The sequence below is a fragment of the Hyaena hyaena genome, unplaced genomic scaffold (assembly GCF_003009895.1).
Source record: "Hyaena hyaena isolate Hyena2069 unplaced genomic scaffold, ASM300989v1 scaffold_192, whole genome shotgun sequence".
NCBI classification, from domain to species: Eukaryota; Metazoa; Chordata; class Mammalia; order Carnivora; family Hyaenidae; genus Hyaena; species Hyaena hyaena.
Window position 1 is genome coordinate 43,301 of NW_024080825.1, and position 17,058 is coordinate 60,358.

Below are 17,058 nucleotides of genomic sequence, written 5' to 3' on the forward strand. Positions count from 1 at the left end.
ACATTTAAAAGTGTTTATTTATTTATTTTTGAGAGAGAGAGCAAGAGCAGGTGCCCCTAATTTTTACATTGTAATTACCTCAAGATTCTTAGACTCTCAGAGATTGAAGAGTAGTTAAAAATGTTTTAAGGCATGCAAACTGGTGCAGCCACTCTGGAAAACAGTATGGAGGTTCCTCAAAAAATTAAAAATAGAGCTCTCCTATGACCTAGCCATTGCAGTACTAGGTATTTATCCAAAGGATACAAAAATGCTGATTCATGGGGCACCTGGGTGGCTCAGTCAGTTAAGCGTCCAACTTCGGTCCAGGTCATGATCTCACAGTCTGTGGGTTCGAGCCCCGTGTTGGGCTCTGTGCTGACAGCTCAGAGCCTGGATCCTGCTTTGGGTTCTGTGTCTCCCTCTCTCTCTGCCCCTCCCCTGCTCGCTCTTGGTCTCTGTCTCTCAAAATAAAGACATAAAAAATAAAAAATAAATGCTGATTCAAAGGGGCACATGCACCCAAATGCTTATAGCAGCACTAGCAATAATAGCCAAATTATTGTTAGAGTCCAAATGTCCATTGACTGATGAATGGATAAAGAAGATGTGGTGTGTGTACATTATATATATATATTATATATGTATACATATATAATATATATATAATGAAATCTTGTTTGGCAATCAAAAAGAATGAAATCTTGCCATTTGCAACAATGTGGATGAAATTAGAATGTATTATGCTAAGTGAAATAAGTCAGAGAAAGAGAAATCTCACGTGACTTTACTCATGTGGAATTTAAGGAGTAAAACAGATGAACATAGGGAAAGGGAAGGAAAAATAAGGTAAAAACAGAGAAGAAGGCAAAGCATAAGAGACTCTTAACGACAGAGAACAAACTGAATGTTCCTGGAGGGGTGCTGGGTGGGGAGATGGACTAAATGCTAAATGCGTGATGGGCACTTACTGGGATGAGTGCTGGGTGTTATATGTAAGTGATGAATCACTAAATTCTACTCCTGAAACCGTTATTATGCTATATGTTAACTGACTTGGATTTAAATAAAATTTAAAAAAATTTTTAAATGTTTTTTAAATTTATATTTTGAGAGAGAGAGAGAGAGAGGGAGCACGAGTGAGCAGGGGAGCGTCAAAGAGAGAGGGAGTTACAGAATCCGAAGACAGACTCCAGGCGCTGAGCTAGCTGTCAGTCCAGAGCCAGATGCGGGGCTTGAACCCACGAACCGTGAGATCATGACCTTAGCTGAAGTCGGACGCTTAACCGACTGAGCCACCAGGCGCCCCCTCCCCCAAATTTTAATGTTTTAATATTAATTCAATTAAAAAGCGGCCAAATGTTAGTAGACATAGAGAATAGATCAGTGGTTGCCAGAGGTGGGGGGATGAGGTCAAAGGTGGCCAAAATGGGTGAAGGTGGTCAAAAGGTATGAATTTTCAGTCGTAAAATAAATCTCTAATGGGAATATAACATGCAGCATGGTGACTATAGTTAACAGTGCTATATTGCATATCTGAAAATTGCTAAGAGGGTAAGTCTTAAAAGTTCTTTTTTCTTTTTTACATTTTTGTTTTAATGTTTATTTTTGAGAGAGAGAGAGAGAGAGAGAGAGAGAGAGAGAGACAGGGCATGAGTAGGGTAAGGGCAGAGAGGGAGACACAGAATCCTTAGCAGGTTCCAGGCTCCTAGCTGTCAGCACAGAACCCAATGTAGGGCTTGAACTCACAAACCATGAGATTATGATCTGACCCGAAGTCAGATGCTTAACTGACTGAGCCACCCAGGTGCCCTAGTCTTGAAAATTCTTATCACAAGAAAAAAAAATTTAACTATATATGCTGACAGATATTAACTAGACTTATTGTGATCACTGTAATACTTATAAATATCAAATAATTATGTTGTATACCTGAAACTAATATAATATGTTAATTATGCCTCAATAAAAAAGTATTATACTAAAAAAAGTGAATGAAGAACTTGATCAGACACTTATCCAAAGAAGATATCCAAATGGACAATTCGCACATTAAAAGATACTGAACGTCCTATTCATTAAGGAAATGCAAATCAAAACCACAATGAGATACCACCTCATACCCATTGAAATGACTATCATCAAAAACCAAAGCGATAGAAAATAAGAAGTGTTGGCAAGGATATGGAACCCTTATACACTGTTGGAATGTAAGATGGTATAGACTCTGTGGAAAAGAATATGGCAGTTCCTCAAAAACTTTAAACATGGAATTACCATATGATCCAGCAACACCACTTCTGGATATATAACTGTAAGAATTAAGAGCAGGGTCTGGAAGAGATATTTGTATACCAATGTTCATAAGAGCATTATTCACAAGAGCCAAATGGTAGAAGCAACCCTCATGTCCAAGGATGGATGAATGGATAAACAAAATGTGGTATATTTGTAGAATGGGATATTATTCAGACTTAAAAAGAAAGGAAATTCTGACACATACTATAATATGGATGAACCTTAAAGACATTATGCTAAGTGAAATAAGCTAGTCACAAAAAGATGTACCTAGAATACTCAAATTTATGGAGACATAAAGTAAAATGGTGGTTGCCAGAGGCTGGGGAGGGGGTATTGGGGGTTTATATAATGGGTATAAAGTTTTAGTTTTGCAAGATAAAGAGAGTTCTGGAGATTGGTTGCACAACCATGTGAATGCACTTAATACTACTGACCTGTGTATTTAAAATATGGTTAAGATGGCAAATGTCAGGATTTGTGTATTTTACTACAGTTAAAAATAAACTAAAATAAATATATATATAAATAAACAAAACAAAGTGTTTAATATTTTGTAATTCTAATCTTAGAAGCATCTCTTTAGGGGCACCTGAGGGGCTCAGTTGGTTGAGTGTCAGACTTCAGCTTAGGTTGTGGTTTCACAGTTTATGGATTCAAGCCCCTCATTGGGCTCTGCTCTGGTAGCATGGAGCCTGCTTGGGATTCTCTCTCGCCCTGTATCTCTACCCCTCCCTTGCTTGCAGACAGGCACACATGCACACTTTCTCTCAAAATAAATAAATGAACATTTAAAAAATCTCTTTACAGATTTATAAAATTTATTTTAAATTTATCTATAGCACTGTATTTTATGTTGAAAGCAGTTTGTAAATGAGAAAATGTAATACCTAAAAGTTTAAAATCTCATTCCTGAAGCTTTACAAACTGTTTAAAAATGCTGAGTCATCTTCGGTCTGTTTCTGCTTGCGTTCTATTTAGTACCCATTTATTCATTTTTTTCTAGTTTATTTATTTATTTTTTTAAATGTTTTATTTATTTCTAGGAGAGAGAGAGAGACAGCGTGAGCAGGGGAGGGTCAGAGAGAGAGGGAGTCACAGACTGAAACAGGCTCCAGGCTCTGAGCTGGCAGGCAGCACAGAGCCCAACGCAGGGCTCAAACCCACGAACTGCGAGATCATGACCTAAGCGAAAGTCGGACGCTTAACCGACTAAGCCACCCAGGCACCCCATTTTTCTAGTTTATTTTTGTTCTGTGTTTATTTGGATAATTTTTACTGTTTGTCTTCAATTCATTAATCCTTTTCTGTGGTGTCTAATCTACTGTTAAACCCATCTGGTATATTTTTTATCTCAGATACTTTTTTCATCTCTAAAATTTTGATTTGGCTTTTTCTCCATATCTCTATTTAAAACTCATCCACTTTCTTGAATATATGTAATACAATTCTAACTTTTAAGGTTTTATATACTAATAACATTAATGAATTATTAATTTTATTTATTCTAATATAAATAATTTCAAAACTATAAATATTACTAATAATATGATTACTGAAAACAGCTATGTTCTTTTGGATTTCCTTTTTTTGGAATAGATCATACTATGGATGTAAAATCAAATTACTGTGTGTTAAAGTCAGGTGAAATAGGGAACATGGGTGGTTCAGTTGGTTAAGAGTCTGACTCTTGATTTGCTTAGGTCATGATACCATCATTTGAGATCAGGCCCCACATCAGGCTCTGGGCTGATGGTATGCAGCATGCTTGGGATTCTCTCTCTCCCTCTGTCTCTGCCTCTTCCCCACTTGTGCTGTCTCTATCTCTCAAAATAAATAAGCTTAAAAAAAATAAAGTCAGGTGAAATAATTCGGAATTAATTCTGTAGTTAAAGCTACAACTTGATGCATGGTTATTTTCATTTGTTTCATTTTGCTTTTCGTTTTTAGATATTTTTCCACCTTGATTTAATTCTTTATTACAATATGTATAATTATGTAATTATAATTACAATTATAATTATATAACATAGTTACATGTTTCTATACAACAAATACAAAGTTTGGTTAGACCATGTTCCCTCCCCTGAAGGTAACCATATGTTTTTAGTTTTTGGTTTATACTTTGACTGCTTATTGTGATGAAATATATATAAAATATAAAATTTACCATTTTTACCCTTTTATGTATTTATTTTTATTGATTTATTATTTTTAGAAAATATTTTAATTAATTAATTAATTAATTAATTATTTTTTGAGAGAGAGAAAGAGAGAGACAGCATGAGCAGGGGAGGGTCAGAGAGAGAGGGAGATACAGAATCTGAAGACAGGCTCCAGGCTCTGAGCTGTCAGCACAGAGCCTGATGCAGGGCTCAAACCCACAAACTGTGAGATCATGACCTGAACTGAAGTCAGACGCTTAACCGACTGAGCCACCCAGGCACCCCAAAAATATTTCATTTTTTTAAGTAATCTCTTTACCCAATGTGGGTCTTGAATTTAAGACCCAAGATCAAGGGTTGCATATTCTACCAACTGAGCCAGCCAGGCACCCCCATTTTAACACTTTTACAGTACAATTTAGTGGCATTAAGTACATTCTTACTGTTATACAACCATCACCACTATTCATCTTCAGAAAAAATTTTAAGTTTATCTATTTTTATTAGTAATCTCTACACCCAACATGGGGCTCAAAGTCATGATTCTGAGATGAAGAGTCTCAGACTCTTCTGACTGAACAAACCAGGTACCCCCAGACCTTTTTTGTCATTGCAAACTGAAACTCTGTAATCTGTTTAGTAATAGCTTCCTATTGGGGTGCCTGGGCGACTCAGTCAATTAAGCATCTGACTCTTGATTTCACCTCAGGTCATGATCTCATGGTTCGTGAGGTTGAGCCCAGAGTCAGGTTCTGTGCTGACAGCGCAGAGCCTGCTAGGGATTCTCTCTCTCCCTCTCTCTTTGCCCTTCTCCTCCCATCCCCTCTCAAAATAAATAAACTTAAAAAAAATTTCTGGGGCACCTAGGTGTCTCATTCAGTTAAGTGCCCGATTCTTGGTTTTGGCTCAGGTCATGATCTTGCAGTATGTGAGGTCAAGCCCTGCACTGGGCTCTGTGCAGCTCAGAGCCTGCTTGGGATTCTCTCTCTCCCTCTCTCTCTCTGCCCCTCACCCAGCTTGCTCTCTCTCTCTGTCTCTCTCTCTCTCTCTCTCTCAAAATAAATGAATAAACTTAAAAAAATAATTTTCTATCATTATATTCTTCCCCTTAGCTCCTGGTAACCACTATCCTACTTTTTGTCTCTCTGAATATGACTGTTGTAGTTACCTCATACAAGTACAATCAGACAATATTTGTCCTTTTGTGTCTGGCTTATTTCACTAAGCTTAATGTTTTCAAAGTTTATCCATTTGCAGTATGTGTCAGGATTTCATTTTTTTAAGGCTGAATGATACATTGTATGTATATACTACATTTTGTTTAATCATTCATCCATCAATGGACATTAGGGTTGCTTCCATCTTTTGGCTCTTGTGAACAAAGCTAATATGACATAGGTACAAAAATATCTGAGTCATTGCTTTAAATTCTTTTGGGTATATATCCAGAAGTGGAATTCTTAGATCATATAGTAATTTTATGTTTACCTTTTTTTTAGGAACTGCCATACTGTCTTCAATTGTTTCTTTTTTTAATGTTTATTTTGAGAGAGACAGGGAGAGCATGTGGGGGAGGGGCAGAGAGAGAGAGACAGAGATAGAGATAGAGAGAGAGAGAATCTCAAGCAGGCTCCACACTTTGAGCATGTAGCCTGACACAGGGCTCAGTCCCACCAACCGTGAGATCATGACTTGAGCCAAAATCAAGAACTAGGTACTGAAATAACTGAGACACCCAGGAACCCATCAATTTTTTTTTTAATTTTTAAAATGTTTTTTCATTTTTGAGAGAGAGAGAGATCAGGGGAGAGGCAGAGAGAGAGGGAGACAGAGAATTTGAAGCAGACTCTGTGCCGACAGCAGAGAGCCTGATGTGGGGCTCAAACTCACTAACTGTGAGATCATGACCTGAGTCGAAGTTAGATGCTTAACCGACTGAGCCACCCAGGCACTCTCAATTGTTTTTCTTTCTTTCTTTCTTTCTTTCTTTCTTTCTTTCTTTCTTTCTTTCTTTCTTTCTTTCTTTCTTTCTTAATATTTTTATTTATTTCTAGGAGAGAGAGAGAGAGAGAGAGAGAGACAGCGTGAGCAGGGGAGGGTCAGAGAGAGAGGGAGACACAGACTCTGAAATACGCTCCAGGCTCCGAGCTGGCAGTCAGCACAGAGCCCGACACGGGGCTCGAACCCACGAACCGTGAGATCATGACCTAAGCGAAAGTCGGACGCTTAACCGACTAAGCCACCCAGGCGCCCCTCAATTGTTTTTCAATCACACAGAAAATAGGGGTGCCTGGGTGGCTCAGTCGGTTGAGCGCCCCACTCTTGATTTCAGGTCAGGTCATGATCCCAGGGTCATGCGATCGAGCTCCTAGTTGGGCTCTGTGCTGAGCATGGAATCTGCTTAAGATTCTCTCTCTCTCTCTCTCTCTCTCTCTCTCTCTCTCCCCGTCCACCCCCCTGCTCCTCTCCCCCACTCATGCACTCTCTCTCTCTCTCAAATAAAAAATAAATCATGCAAAAAATAATATGAGCTTATGGGTTTTAACATATTTTTTTATAATTCAACCCACTGCAGTCACTATTATTTTCAGTGCTTACATTGTACCATCTATGAGATCCCCTTCTACTTGATTCCTGAATCCTTTTGATGACTTTTAGTTTTTGATATCTTCCTCACTTTCTGGCATGAGAAAATATTTGGGGTTGAATTGTATATTTTCTCCTCCAGGCTTGAACATCTCTAAATATTCTGATTCCTTTTAGTGGAAAATAGTATTTAGAGACCACCATCTGAGTGGTAGGGATGCTCATTCCTAAATTGGTCCTAGGCCTTTTCAGTGGACAAAATTATGGATTTTTTTTCTTTCATAATAGAAAATATATAATAAATTCATTCTGTTATTTACAATTAAAATTAGAATAATAGGGACTTTTAAATTTTATAGTTATATATATTTTTTAATTTTTTAATGTTTTGTTTATTTCTGAGAGAGAGAGAGACAGTGTGAGCAGGGGAGGGTCAGAGAGAGAGAGAGACACACAGAATCTGAAGCAGGCTCCATGCTCTGAGCTAGCTGTCAGCACAGAGCCCGACGAGGGGCTCAAACCCATGAACCGTGAGATCATGACCTGAGCCAAAGCCAGTAGCTTAACTGACTGAACCACCCAGGCGCCCCATAGTTATATTTCTTTTATCCTATGCTTTACTCATTCAACCAATAAACATTGTACATACATTACCATATTCCTTATATTTTGCTAGATGCTGGGAATGCATATTAAAAACTTACATTTGATCTAGGTGTCACATTGTTTTTTATTTGAATAAGTAAAGCGTTTTCCTTTTTTTACTCCCAGATCTGTTCACATTGGCTTCTAGTTAAAACTGCTGAACACTATTGGATTGGCTTTAAAGCTAGTTGATTTTGGCTTATTTCTTATTTTTCATTTTTTCCACTAACTTGGAAAAAGGGCGCTTGTGTGGCTCAGTCAGTTGAGTGCCCGATTCTTGATTTTGGCTCAGGTAATGATTCCAAGATCATGGGATGGAGCCTCATGTCTAGCTTTGTGCGGAGCATGGAGACTGCTTAAGATTCTGTCTCTCTCCTTCTGCCTCCTCCCCTGCTCATGCTCTTTCTCTCTCAAAATTAAAAATACATATATATAATATTAAAATGTATTTTTATATATAATAGTGTTACACCCTTTTGTTGGCAGTGTCAAAGGAAAAATAGATTAAATAGGCTGCTAATACCAAAAAATCATTTCATCACAACTGGATATTATTCTAGAACAAGATATGTGATAGCACAAGACAATTTGCTCTTCATGGGTCCTTAGCTTTTGTTCAGTTGGACTGGCAGCTGAACTCTATTGTTGAAGAAGCCATTGGTCCAAAACTGTTCCTCTCCCTATGTTGGTGCCGATGCCTACAATTGCACTATTAGTTTTGTTTTTTGAAGTTATTGGGCCCATATTAAAATAATAATATGCTTGGAAGTTAAAATTCGGATATAAAATTAACACATTAGAGTGAATATATTTATAAGGCTTTTCCATTGGGACATTTAGCTGAAAATAAGTTTGGAAAGAAGAAAGTAAGGAACAAGGGAGCAATTGCTGGGAGAGCGAACTTCTGAGAACCCGGAGAAGATGAAACCTGACAGCATTAGAAACAAGCCAAGATGAGAATGCATGAAAATAAGTTTCTTGTTAAAAAATTTTCTTAATGTTTATTTTTGAGACAGTGACAGAGAGAGAGGTACAAACAGGGGAGGGGCAGAGAGAGGGAGACACAGAATTGGAAGCAGCTTCAGGCTCTGAGCTATCAGCACAGAGCCCAATGCGGGACTCGAACCCACAGATTTGATCATGACCTGAGCTGAAGTTGGAAGCTTAACTGAGCCACCTAGGTGCCCTGAAAATAAGCTTCTTTTAAAAAAAAATTTTTAATGCTTTTTTAAAAATTTATTTCTGAGAGACAGAGAGAGGCAGCGTGAGCCGGGGAGGGTAAGAGAGGGGGATACAGGATCCGAAGCAGGCTCCAGGCTCTGAACTAGCTGTCAGCATAGAGCCCGAGGCAGGGCTCAAACCCATGAACCGTGAAATCATGACCTGAGCCAAATTCGGACACTTAACTGACTGAGCCACCAAGATGCCCCAAAAATAAGCTTCTTAAGACATGATAATGCATTTGGAATATTCACCATTTTATGTGGCTCATATGAGACTCGGCAGGCAACCAGACCTTTGGCTGTGTATTACTAAATATCAATTCTAAAGAGTACTAGCAGTTAAGTAACATATAGTGGAGCCAGAATCTAAGAATTGCATGGATTTTATCTAACGGTAATTTTTAGTTATTCTGTATTTAATGATTGAGTTTTATACTATACTAAAATTTAAAATTAAAAAATGTCACTTCATAGTACATGTATAAACCACAGTCAACAGTTATCCTTTCTTCTCAGAACAAAATACATGAATTTCAGACACCCAAATAGAAAACACAAGACTGAATTCATTTAAGACAGGGAATACTTTATTCAAACCCATCAGAGAAATGGACAGCTTGGATCTTTAACAAAGCGTTGTGTTTTAAAGCATAGGTCAGTAATTGTATATGAGAGTATACACTGCTACATACAAATTAACTGATCAGAGCACAACTTTTCAATATTCAAAACAGAATAAGCTTCCCTGTAAAAGCAGCACCTTTGTGACATTTTTAACTTTAGTATTCCTCTCCTTCCTCTTCACCCTCTCCTTCAACAGAATCCACACCAACCTCCTCATAATCCTTCTCAAGGGCAGCCATGTCCTCACGGGCCTCAGAAAACTCTCCTTCCTCCATGCCCTCACCCACATACCAGTGAACAAAGGCACGCTTGGCATACATCAGGTCAAACTTGTGGTCCAGGCGAGCCCAGGCCTCAGCGATGGCTGTGGTGTTGCTCAGCATGCACACAGCTCGCTGTACTTTGGCCAGGTCTCCACCAGGCACCACAGTGGGAGGCTGGTAATTAATGCCGACTTTGAAGCCAGTGGGGCACCAGTCCACAAACTGGATGGTACGCTTGGTCTTGATGGTGGCAATGGCAGCATTGACATCTTTGGGAACCACGTCACCACGGTACAACAGGCAGCAAGCCATGTATTTACCATGGCGAGGGTCACATTTCACCATCTGGTTGGCTGGCTCAAAGCATGCATTGGTGATCTCTGCCACAGAAAGCTGCTCATGGTAGGCTTTCTCAGCAGAGATGACAGGGGCGTATGTGGCCAGAGGGAAGTGGATGCGGGGATAGGGCACCAGGTTGGTCTGGAATTCTGTCAGATCGACATTCAGGGCTCCATCAAATCTGAGGGAAGCAGTGATGGAGGACACAATCTGACAAATAAAACAATTAAGGTTAGTGTAGGTTGGGCGTTCGATATCGAGGTTTCTACGACAGATGTCATAGATGGCCTCGTTGTCTACCATGAAGGCACAATCAGAGTGCTCCAGGGTGGTGTGGGTAGTGAGGATGGAGTTGTAGGGCTCAACGACAGCAGTGGAAACCTGGGGGGCTGGGTAAATGGAGAACTCCAGCTTGGACTTCTTGCCATAATCGACAGAGAGACGTTCCATCAGCAGGGAGGTGAACCCGGAACCGGTTCCCCCTCCAAAGCTGTGGAAAACCAAGAAGCCCTGAAGACCTGTGCACTGGTCAGCCTGTTAGAAACAAGGAAGAGAGAAGACAGATTATATGTATTTTTCAGCTTTCATACAATTCTAAGAATATAGATCTTACTTTGACAAGAAACACTTTTATGTACATGTAGACCTTCCCAGAATCACAAAGCATTTCATTTAATATATCTTCACTGACACTTATAAAAATGACACCAAGCAATTCATGTTTCTGTTGAAAACTTTAAAACCGTATAAAGGAATAATTTACCAGTTTTCCTCACTCCATGATATTTCTATTCTGTGTTTGAAATGAAAAGATCGTACTTCAAATGTCTTCCTTAGGATCATTATTTACTTTATTCCTGAGAAGAAACATACCAGCTTCCGAATTCGGTCCAAGACAAGGTCAATGATCTCCTTGCCGATGGTGTAGTGCCCTCGGGCATAGTTATTGGCAGCATCTTCCTTGCCTGTGATGAGCTGCTCAGGGTGGAAGAGCTGGCGGTAGGTGCCAGTGCGAACTTCATCTGGAAGAGGAGAACAAAGCAGCCACCGTCACTAACAACCTGCACAAGCCTGCTCAACCCCCGGGCGTCAGTGGAGCCCTCACGACACACCTCCTGTCCCAGAGCCCTGAGATCTCCCTTGGGTTACTGAGGCCAACTCACCAATGACGGTGGGTTCCAGGTCTACAAACACGGCCCTGGGCACATGCTTGCCAGCACCCGTCTCACTGAAGAAGGTGTTGAAGGAGTCATCTCCTCCCCCAATGGTCTTGTCACTTGGCATCTGGCCATCGGGCTGGATGCCATGTTCCAGGCAATAGAGCTCCCAGCAGGCATTGCCGATCTGGACACCAGCCTGGCCAACGTGGATAGAGATGCATTCACGCTGTGGGGAGGAAAAGAGGAAAATTTAAAATGAGGTTGTGTTAGCATTTTGAAGTTTCAGTAAATATCTGAAAATATTTCTAATAATATACAGGTATTCTTCAAGTTTACTTGAGATTATCCCTAACTCGATAGAAATGATTAAGGAAAAACAGCTGCTCCAAATGCTGCAGATGGGTGTGGTCTGAATAAAAATGTTGCACTGTTCAGTACATGTGCAAGCCCATTGTTCCCATAGCCATGCTTGAAGAGAAGTTTTTTTGTATGTAAAAAATATTTAAAGCACAGATTTAGTAAGATGCAGTAAATTCAATTCAATCATTAGTTAATTGGAATCAATATTACTACCACCTTCCCTTTAAAAAAGGATCAGAGTTTCTTGTTCATATGACTTGGTATTTTAACATGGACATCTGTGCTGCAGTTGAGGCTAGATGCCACACCCCTTTGCAGTCTATCTGCAGAATCCATTAGTACTAGAAGATTGGAAGCTAAATAAGGTCTGCCTTCTGCATTGCTGCATTTGCTGTGCCTGGTACTAGCCTGTTCTGTCTGCTACATTATTTAACAGAGTAAGTTCTATTTCCAGAAACTGCCTACATGATCTCATTGTGCTATTCTGCCAGTTTTCTTCCTCTGACCCAGGCTGGGACCATATGCTTAAATTGAAATGAATTAATGAAGATGCACTAGAACAAAAGACAGCTGGACAGAGAGTATAGTTCTTTGTCTGCAGCATTTTCATTACTTAAAAAGAAGTCTTTCCAGAATCTTCTCCACTGCAAAAAACTGAAAAATTGTTAGTATCTTTAAAACAACAGTTCTTAAATTAGAAAAATATTACATGAGAGCTACCTAATAAAAGCCCAGTGAAAGGAAAATGAAATATTTATTTAAAACAGCAAAATAGTATTTTCATTTTGAGATTCTCTACTCACCAATGAATATTCATACTCATCATGTTCAATAAGAGATTTTCTTCTCTACTGTCTTTATGCCTTCAACTTCCATTGTCTGTCTATTGTCTACTCACTGACATATTGGTGGGGGTGGGGTGGGGAGGGGAAGGGCGTTTCCCTGGATCCCGGGCTTTAGGGTACCCTGGCTCTCAAAGTGGGCTTTCCCTCTGACTGAACGTTCGGCTAGCGCGCGTGCGCGCACACACACACACACACACACACACACACACACACACACACTAACCAGTCAGGGCGGGGCGGCCCCCGACCAGACTTTAAAGTGCTTGTCAGGTGAACTGCGATTTTGCATCTTAAGAAAAAAATATTTCATCTAAGTTTTAACTGGATGAAAAACCTTTTAACGCCTACAGTTCCACAGTGATGAAAGGATTTTATTAAAAGTCTTATGACAGAGGAGGTTTAGTGAGGGGGAACCCCGCCCAGTGGCTTTAAGGCCAGAGAAGCCAGAAACAAACAACTCCGCCCCTGCGCCACCCCGACGCCGGCTGCCAGGGGCTCCAACAGAAACTAACCCCCCCCTTTTTTTTTTCGCGTTAATATACGGGTATCTTTCTAAGCTGCCAACGAACCGTGGAGGATCTTTTTATACTAACCCAAGGCTCCGCTTTGTCCCTGTCCTTCTCCCCTCCCCCTTTCCCAGCTACACCCCGGGTCTTTCGGGACTTTTCTCCCTCCCCCTGGGAACAACGCCAGGAAGAAAAGAGCCTCTCCATGAGTACCGTGCGCACAGACACTGGGACGGAGCAGGCGACGACTGCCTTTCCCTGCCCCAGACCCTTTCGTCACCGACAGATGGGCCGCCTGCAGCTCGGAAGGGCTCATGTAACAAGAACTCCGTCTGCGCCGCCTTTGTTCTTCCGCCACGGTTCTGCTGCGCCCTGGGCGCAGTTCTGTACCCCGCACTGCGGCACGGCCGGACTCACGGATTTGGGGCAGCAAAGCTAAACCTCGCAGACAAAGCATAAGGCTACCCCTACCCAAAGAAGTTATAAAGGAAAGAGGGCTTAAAATTTTCCAAGTAGATTTTGGGGGACTGACCCCACCCAACGGCCACAAAGAGCCAGAGAAAGAAGATTCTTACCATGGTTGCTGCTTTGCGGCGGCCGAGCAGATGGCGGAGAGGAAGAGGAGAGGTTGTTGCTTCTTACAGCGCGACTCTTAGGCGGTCGATGTAAGAGAACCTGCGGCACATGGGCGGATGCGGCTCCCTATATACAACTCGGTCACCATGGGGATGGGCTGGGGCCTTTTCCTGTTGGACCAGACCCCTCGATCTGCCTGGAGAAGCCACGACAGGAGAGTGGTGATTGGTGCAGGCGACATGGGATGAGGTAATCTCTCCCCCACCCCTTTTTCCCTAGCATCCATAGACTGTTTGCATCCTTCAGACAAAGAGACTGTGCGAAAACAGTCAGCCGAGCATCCATTATGGGGTGGGGTTGGGTGGGGGGTGAAGAGAAGAAAGGGAACTTGAACTGTATGATTTTTATACTGCTTAAACGTCACACTACAGCTGAAATCACCAATGTAGGTTTTCCCCAACACTTATATCACAGATTTTGTGTTGAGATGAAATATTTAACAGAAAATTACTCCCAGCCTCTCTCTCAAAGTATTCTAAATTTTACTACATTCGCTAAGGCTTCAACATCTCTAATTGCTTTACAAATAAAGTAGGAGAGAAGATGGGAATGATGCTTAAAATGGCTTGAATAAATGTAATTTTTTAATATAAAAAAAGGCTAAATAGTAGAACCATCCAAAACGATTTTTCAGGTTCAAGTAATTCATTTTAAGACCTTTTTTGTACCCCTCCCCCAAAGAGCTAAACAAAAAGGAAAGATGGAAGAAAACCATACTAAATATGGAAGCACACAAGTAGTTATAACAGGATACTGAAGATCTAATGAACATACCATAGTTAAATAGTCTCCTAGAAATATTCCTTTACCAGAAGTCTATGTAATATGTTTTATTTAGTGTATTGTTCCTTTAAATGAATTGTCTTTCCTGATGTAGATTTGAGTTCAGGAGCTGGTACTACTACCTGTGCATGCAGTTAATATTCTGCATTCTTCTTCTTCTTTTTTTTTTCCAGAAAGAAAAGAAAAACTAAGATACCAAATTAAAAAGGAGACCTCTATACAATGTACAAAAGTCTATTTTGTAATTTTGCCTCCATCCACAGACAACCATGTCAGCTCAATAACTGCATTTTTCTTTTTTGGTAGTTCTTGCGTGAATTCTCCTCAGAGACTGGGCTTCTGTGGAAATTGTAGCCAGCCTTACACCGTTGCTATTCAGCTAGACTCTGATGGTTGCTCAGTTGGCTCTTGAGACAAAAAAGCTTTGCTTTCACCCCTAGGAAATAGATTGCAGTAGCATTCTTTTGCTATTTAGAAAGATTCTATTATCAACAAGGATGGGCTATGCAGAATGAGACCTTGGACTGATTACCACCTGACATTGCTAATGACATAAAGACGTTTGTTATGGTTACCAAAGGTGAAAATTTATATTTTGACAGGTAATTTTTATGTTCAGTTTTCAGCAACAGATTTTCGGGGTCTGCAGCACCATTTACAGTGCTCTGCAGAGCCCATTCATTCCTGCTGGGCTAGCAAGCCCAGCAGGCGTGGGAGGGAGGGACTTGAGACAGCTGCTTCAGGTTGTGATGTGACAATGGCTGCCATGGATTTTTCTAGCTTGCTATCCACGGCTCTGCTTAACTTGTTCAGATTTGCAGCAGTCATCTCCCTAGAAAAAATAAAACCCAACACAAAGTATTTTATCTATTATTTTTGCATATTTCATAGGAAAAACAACCTTCAGCATCATCTTATCTCCATCCCTTTACCAAATAAAGGTTTATTTCAATAAAAAGACGAAAGAATTAAGGACGACTTGAATGCTTCTTTCTTAACCCAGAAGTACATTTAATAAAAACAGGAATTAAATGGCAGTGGGCAGTCTCAGGATTTATAAGTAACTCATTGAAAGTACTTCTTATAAAATTTTAATAAATAAATGAAACACCGCTGGACCATGGTAAAGTGTGTAAAGCTTTCCTTACGGAATGAGAATTTTATTTTCTTTACAATATAAAAGAAAGATGTCATTTCCCCAAGAGTCTCAGTTCTTTATGCAGTTTACGGAAGATTAAATAAAAGAGAGGTGTGTTCATGCAATTGATTCTTTGTAATTCTATCTCAGAGCTATTCTGTTCCTTATGCAAATGAGGATTTTTTTTCTCCCTGTGGGTATAAGTAACAATAAGATCTAGGTCAGAAATAGATTATTTGAGCACTGATAACCTTAAATATATTAAGTGGGAGAGCAGGGGAAATAACTAATCTGTTCTTTTTTAGCTCATTATCTGACTTAATGGCATGCAAAATGTTAGAAATTTTTTTACTAGTTCACTTCTTATTTTTGTCTGCCAGTTTCTTTAACTTACATAAACATACATGCATAAGCATTCTGCTAAGGGGTTCGTTCTTGTCCACGGTAAGATTATCATAATACATCTTTTCTTTTATATTTGTAGAATTTAAATTATTTGTGTGTCTACATCTCTTCTCCATTAAAATGTGAATCTTAGTCCCTGGCAAAGTGCCAAGCATACACTAGACATTATACATGTTTGTTGAATTAAATGAACGGTTTCTCTCTGTGGATATTTTCATTAACTATCATAATGCTTAGTAATTTAAAGGTATTTAATAAGTATTTTGCCTTTTTAAAATGTTTATTTATTTATTTTGAGAGAGAGAAAGCAAGAGAACACAAATGAGGAAGGGGCAGAGAGAGAGAGGGAGAGGGAGAATCTCAAACAGACTCCATGCTCTAAGTGCAAAGCCCAACATGGGGCTTGATCTCACGAACTGTGAGCTTATAACCTGAGCTGAACTCAAGAGTTGTACACTTAACTGACCGAGCCACCCAGGCACCCCAAAACTCTACATTTTCTGGGTTTCCCTCTTACATTTTGTTTGTTTGTTTGTTCTCTCTCTCTGCTGGTTTCTCCTCTCCCAGTCTTTAAATGTTCAAGTTTCTCAAGGTTCAGTCCTAGACTCTTTCCTCATTTTATTTAAAATTTTTTAAAAGTTTATTTATTTCGAGAGAGACAGAGAGAGTGAGTGGGGAAGGGTCAGAGAGAGAGAGAAAAATCCCAAACAGGCTCCACACTGACAGTGTGGAAGTGGGGCTCGAACTCACGAACTGTGAGATCATGACATAAGTCAAAACCAAGAGTCAGTTACTTAACTAACTGAGACATCCAGGCGCCCCTTTCCTCATTTTATTCTATATGATCTTAGTCACTTCTAATAGACGGTAAGTGCATTCATTCCCCAGGCTGCAAATCCTTTGTATATGCCCATCATTTCTTAATAATTCTTCTTAGTTCCCGATTGTGTAGTAAACTTACAGTCTCTGGCTGGGTTTCTCACAGGTATCCCCAGTTGAACTAGTTATCTTCTCATAAATATGCACCTCTACAAGTTTCTCTTGCTCAGTAAGTGGAGCAGTATATATCTGGTTTCTCAAATCAGAAACAAGAATTACTCTTG

The 17,058-nt window shown here is 40.0% G+C and overlaps 1 protein-coding gene across 1 annotated transcript; it reads right to left on the reverse strand.

Moving 5' to 3' along the window:
* Positions 1 to 9,461: 9,461 nt before the first annotated feature.
* On the reverse strand, positions 9,462 to 13,674 carry LOC120237885 (tubulin alpha-1B chain). Its single transcript, XM_039241347.1, has 4 exons — positions 13,569 to 13,674; positions 11,286 to 11,508; positions 10,996 to 11,144; positions 9,462 to 10,656 (listed from the first exon to the last, which is right to left on the reverse strand). The coding sequence occupies exons 1-4, from the start codon at positions 13,569 to 13,571 to the stop codon at positions 9,676 to 9,678; spliced, it is 1,356 nt and encodes a 451-aa protein (XP_039097278.1). The 5' UTR covers positions 13,572 to 13,674; the 3' UTR covers positions 9,462 to 9,675.
* Between the last annotated feature and the right edge of the window lie 3,384 nt (positions 13,675 to 17,058).

Excerpts from the sequence above, each read along its gene's own strand:
- LOC120237885 (XM_039241347.1), bottom strand. Across the intron at positions 11,145-11,285 it reads CCTGGAACCCACCGTCATTG|ATGAAGTTCGCACTGGCACC; the intron begins GTGAGTTGGCCT and ends CTCCTCTTCCAG. Across the intron at positions 10,657-10,995 it reads TGGACCGAATTCGGAAGCTG|GCTGACCAGTGCACAGGTCT; the intron begins GTATGTTTCTTC and ends TGTTTCTAACAG.